General features: G+C 43.8%; 1 protein-coding gene across 1 annotated transcript in view; it reads right to left on the reverse strand.

The window, feature by feature from the left end:
* The window catches only part of clstn1 (calsyntenin 1), a 37,819-nt gene extending 33,566 nt beyond the window's left edge, over positions 1 to 4,253 (reverse strand). The window contains exon 1 of the mRNA XM_084553253.1: positions 3,423 to 4,253. Within this exon, the coding sequence (XP_084409379.1) occupies positions 3,423 to 3,504 (82 nt within the window). The 5' untranslated portion in view covers positions 3,505 to 4,253. The remainder of the gene's footprint in view (positions 1 to 3,422) is intronic.
* Between the last annotated feature and the right edge of the window lie 1,747 nt (positions 4,254 to 6,000).

Consider the following 6,000-nt stretch of genomic DNA (forward strand, 5'->3'; position numbering starts at 1 on the left):
GAGAGGAAGAGGCGGAGCATGCGCAATAAAGCTTGAGCGCTGTTTACAAATCGGCTTTAGAAGAAACCAAACTCAAGGAGAAATGATATGTTGCCCTGGTTACCCTAATAGGCTCAATATCTTCTCCAGCAGGAACACGAGCATGTAGTCCGCCATTGTTGTTGATGTTGTTATGAGACGTCTCGCGGGATATAAGAGAGGTGGAAGGCTGCTCGAGGGGTGTGGCGATGACATCATCGAAACGCACTTCTCCGTTTTTCCCCTGTCCACACAAAAACGCAAGTCCACCCTGGGACCAGGTTTCAGAAAAGTGCGTTTTAGGGCAATGCGTTTACAGGATTCGTGTGGACGATCGGCCAAAACGATGCAAAACATCTGCGTTTAGACCAAAAAGCGTTTCTGTGTGGACGGGCCCTCAGCCAGGTCAACACCTTGTGCTGTTTCTCATGTCTTTTGAGTTAAACTGTTTTTGTGTCTGTGTGAGGCTGCATCCTGCTGGGGATGGCTGCTACCATCAAGGAGTGTCTTTGCTATGGGGTGGGGGTGCCTGGTCTGGTCTAGGTGGGTGCTACATGTCTAAGTAAGGTCCAAAAGTTTCCCAGCAGAACACTGCATTGTCACAAAATGATCAATTGTGTTTCCTATCAGGGACGAATCTTGGAAATGTCCCACACGACTGACCGACAAATTCTATTTATAAAGAAAATTATTGACCAGATGCGCGGCCCTAACTGTAACTGACGTGTAATCTTCAGTGGATCAATGCCGGCCTTCTCCAGCACACGCAGCTTACGTCTGACCTGTAGTGTGTGTCCCAGTCACGTGAGGCGAGCGCATATGTTAACGCAGCGGCGCACAGAAGCAGGGGCATCCAATTTGTTCAACTACAATTACTTAATTCAATGACGAACGAGCCAAGAAACTTCCCAGCGGCCAGCTTCTCCTTTGTCCGACTTTGTGTGCACAGAGAGTTAGCCCGTGCATCTCCGCAGAGTTAATGTTTGACTCCGCAGCACTGGGGACACCGAGCAGCTGCTCATGGTAAACAAAAAAACATGGACGAGAGCTTGAAGTGACAAACACAATAATGAATGAAAGCGTGTATTAAAAAAAAAAAGCATTTAAAGAAATGGACGATAACGCTTTAAACGCTTCAGATATGATCTGTGTTTACCCCAGCTTTACACAAACACCGGTGTTTACTTTCTGTCAGTCGGTGTAATGAATCATAAAGTCGAGATAAGAATTACAACGTGTGTCATAATCATATATTTTCAGCGGCTCCTTTAAAATTTGTCACGGCCATGTCATCGGTGATAAACGTAGGCGAGTGCTAAATTCACCTGAACCTCTGTCTCAGTCTGTTCCTGCAGCGATAACATCGAATCATTCGTAAACATCTAAAACCAAAGAATCCAGGAAGCACTTAACCAAAAAAAATAAAATAAAAATATGTTTTGCTTCATCGCAGGGAAGCCGGTCAACAGCCGTGTGACGAGGGGGTGGTGCGCTAAAAGTAAGTGTGCCACCTTTGGTTAATAAAAGATAAGAAGCCCTCGACAAGATGGTCGTTTCACAGGGTTTTCTTAGCTGATAAGGACGCACGTGTACTTTGCTCACACGGAGGCTCTTTCGCTGACCGGCCCAGGTTACTGCTGCGGGACCTTTTTACTTTGATTGATGGCGCAATAAATTAATCTGGGGCGAATCAGTGCATTCCCACCCGCTTGGAATAAAAGCTCCCGTGCAGACTTTTATGGGTATGTAGTACACTCACCTGGCCAGTTCACTGGGTACACGAGCGAAAAGAAAGTTTGTGGTGACTTTAAATGCGCAAAAGCATATTAATCACTCTTTCGAACACACCTTAATGTATTAATCCAATCACTTCTTGGCAGGTTTGTTTGGCACTCAAGCATGAACGGTAAATCTCATCTTTGGGACTGAAACAGCGTCAGAAAGGCGAGGTGATTAAACTGGATGATTTAATTTTGGAGGATGTAGTTTGTAGCGGTGCTGCTAAACTGGATTCACCAACAACAACAGAGACATGTGTCGGCGCAACACAATGCAATTCAACAGCACTACAAACCACAGCCTCCCAAATTAAATCAACCAGCTCCTGCAGTTGTTTTAAACATAATGCCGAACACCATAACCAGGCACGAAGATATGATTTTAACGCAGGACTGTTATACTAGAATGCATTCATCTCGCTAGTGTACCTAATGAACTGGCAAGTGGGTGTATAATATCCCTCCTCTTTTATCCGTCTTTATCCCGTTCACGTTGCGTGCAGTGGGTGCAGCACTACAACACTGGCCTCCAGACAGCGTTGGTGACTGCCCGGACATGCTGATATGGCCGGTGACTAATATTCACCTGCCTTCACACACCCTGGAGCAGGAAGCTCTCTCTCACACACACACACACACACATACATATATACACACATATACAAGGGGTGGATTGAGTTAAAATCACAGTGTATGAATCCACGCAGTGAGGGTGTCCATATCTGTAAGGAGGGGGAGAGGTGGACCACCTTGCAGCAAAATAAGAATCCCCCCTTCCAGTTTCAGATCTCTTATAGTTTGGGCTGAATTTTGCAATATTTTGTCTTTTAACTTAAGCACATAAATGTTTTCAAATGCACCGACAAAGCAGGGGCATGTGAGGAGGAGATCTGCAATGCGTAGCCAATCGAGCACCACAACGCTGCCAAGCCCAAGCATTAGGGCCTGCGAATGGAGGAATCAACCTGTCTTGATTTATAGCAGTGAATTTAACAAAAAAAAATAAGGCGAAAATAATCCAAATACACTTTATATATTTAAGAATAAGGTCAGTACAAAGAGTACCAGACACGAGCAGGTTAAAAAAAAAAAAAAAATGAGAAACTCTGCAGAGGGTGAGGCTTATTTTAATAAAAACCTTGAATAAAAAATGAATGTAAAGCAGCGACAAGAAGAAGACCAGCACCCCAAAATAGAATCGATGCAGATGCCTGAAGGGGAAGAGGAGGAAGAGGAGGAGGAGGAGGGGGTCGCTTTGTAGCCTTGATATTATCTCCTAAGTAGCACACTGTGGGTATTTGGGATAAACACGCAGGTGGTATTGTTTATTATAATATTGGATGTATATTTTTTTTTAAGTTTTAGAGGTAAAATTGACATAATATCGCGAGATACACTTGTTACCGGGCATCATCATCCACTGCCGCTGCGGCTCCGGAGCTGACCATCCCCTGAACAGGTTCCCTGAACATCCCCCTCAGGACCGCACAGCCTCGCTAACCTTTTTTTTTTTTTTTTAACCTTCAACCACCAATATATATTTAAAAAAATAATAATTCAGAGAGATGTGTCTGTGAAGCACAAGCAAACAAGAACACAGCGGGGTATAAATCCCAGCTTAGTTACCTTTAGCTGCCTCCACCGCGCATAATAGTCCGAGGACCAGTCCGACGGCGGATGCAAATCGTGTATTCCCTCGGAACCGCATCCCGACTTCGAGTTGAACCGCCGCGAGGTCAAACACAGCCTTCTTATTCTTCTCCTTCGCCTTCCCTCGTCACACAGGAGGAAGTATTATTTTTTTTTTATCTCTCCCCCTGACAAGAAGAATAAAATCCAGGAGATGTGTGTCGGTTACCGCGGTAGCTCTAAGATGGCCGTCGTCGTCGCCGCCGCCGCTCTGCTCTGCTCTCTCCGCTTCAACCGCCGCTTCTCTCGCAGTTTTGCAGCTCGCTGCGTTCACGGACTGCGGGAAATCTGCCAGACACGTCCGTGTGCGCGCAGAGTCTTTATTCGTACTCTTTCTCCAGACCCAGCATTAAAAACCACGGCCAGGAGAAGTGGAAAAACATTGACCATCTGTTGAAAATGCAGTGTTCTGCTGGGAAACTTCTGGATTCATGTGGATGTTACTCAGACATGTACCACCCACCTAGACCAGACCAGACACCCCCGCCCCATAGCAGTGACACTCCCTGATGGCAGCAGCCTTCTCCAGCAGGATGCAGCCAGACACAGTTTAGAAACAACTCAAAAAAACATGAAAAGGTGTTGACCTGGCCTCCAAATTCACTAGATCCCAAACTGAACAAGTATCTGTGGGATGATCCACAGAGGCCCCTCCCCTCAACTCATAGGACCCAAAGGCCCCCACTAACAACATTCTGTTGCCAGACACCACAGGACACCCTCAGAAGGCCCATGTCCATTCTCTGATGAGTCACAACTGTTTTGGAGGTACAAGGGAGACCTACACAATATTAGGAAGGTGGTCGTAATGTTGTGCCTTATATTACATTGCCAGCATAAATGGCCCTGACCCATCGAGGCATGGACTCCACCAGATCTCCGAAAGCGTGCTTGCTGTGGTATCTGGCACCAAGACGTTAGCAGCATCGTGCGGTCGGGCCTTTATGGATCGGACTTACTCTGAGATCTGGGGAATTTGGAGGCCGAGTCAACACCTCAAAAAAATAAATAAATAAATGAAAGGCTGTGCACAGTCTGCAATAACACATACCAGGGATTTGTTATGGTGGTTGGTACATTAAACCTTAAAGTAGTACAAGAAATACGCAAAATCTAGAAGTAGAGGATAAACTGTACAGATTGTGCATTAATAGGCAGAGTGTAAAAGTGAAAATGTGCATTAACAAACGATGAAATGTAACGCATGAGGCTTCTTGCTTACAAGTAACCACTGAGTGTAAACACACAAAACAGTAGATATACCAAGCTAGCACTTAAATCTGACCTGCAAACCCCAATTAAGACATCCGATTGTAAGTAAGAAACAAAGATTCCCCATTTCAAGCCAACAACACAGCCTAAAAATGTATTTTAGTGAACAACATTACCTGGATGGAAGTAAAGCGGTATAACCTGCGAAACCGGTAAAACCAGGCAACTGGCCTTAGGTCCCAAAGTAATGTGTGTCAGCTGGTTTGTCCTGATCTAATTTGGTATTTTTGTGGTCTGTGTGTAACGAAAATTTAATATCACCTGACTTGAAGGCTGCTTTTAAAGATCAAAGAATGATGCATGTGCTGAATCAAATTATCTCACAGCAAAGCCTAGGTTGTATCCTTAGGTTGCTTGGGAGCTTCCATATTACTCCCATGACAAAAACAAACAAGCTGCTATTGCAACACCATTATGATAAAATATAAACTAGTGGCAGATGCTGGAACATGTAAAAGCCTCATGTGTTTAGAGGCGATCAGTCCAAATTTGTACATTCCTAGCTGTGGGACACTTCCATGTTACACAGCAGGTTTCACATGGCCTGTCTGCAGGTGTGAAAATGAACACCTGTCTCGTATCTGTTTCCACGCAGGGTGTAAACAGATTCCTTTGTTTTTGAACAAAATCTCTGAGATGATATGAGAAGAAATGTCTACAAAGGTTCATCAGTATTGGTGTAGTGTTCCCATTCCCAATAAAATAATGATTAAAATAAATAAATAAATAATAATAAGGGGGCCTCTAACAGATGGATTGCATCCATAATGAAATGTGCAGACAATTTAAGTCGATTGTGCATGCACAATCTTCACAGTTGCTGCAGTTAAAACCAGACTTTTCATATATTCTTTGCACATATCGTCCTATTTCACATTTCTTACGATGCTCAATGCACCAAACAAAAATATCGATTACATGTGTGCAATAAAAGCGAGTTGAAAACAAGAAACGTTGACCAAGGTGCTGTACAATCAGAGCTGCAAAAAACGAGCAGAGCGAGAAATTAAAAATATTAATTTAAACACTACTTCATTTAAAAATATAAAAGGAAAATAAACATGAACCACAACGTCTTCATTAAGCTTTATTTATAAATGAACTAAAAATGATTCCCCTCTTCTCTCTTTTTTCTGCAGTTTGTTCCTCCTGGTCCCTAAATCAGATTTATACACATTTTATTGTTCTTTTCAGCCATAGCTATTTCATGTCAGAGCCTGCAGCGTAAGTGGTCCTAAATCCG

The sequence above is a fragment of the Chelon labrosus genome, assembly GCF_963514085.1.
Source record: "Chelon labrosus genome assembly, chromosome: 10".
Lineage (NCBI taxonomy): Eukaryota > Metazoa > Chordata > Actinopteri > Mugiliformes > Mugilidae > Chelon > Chelon labrosus.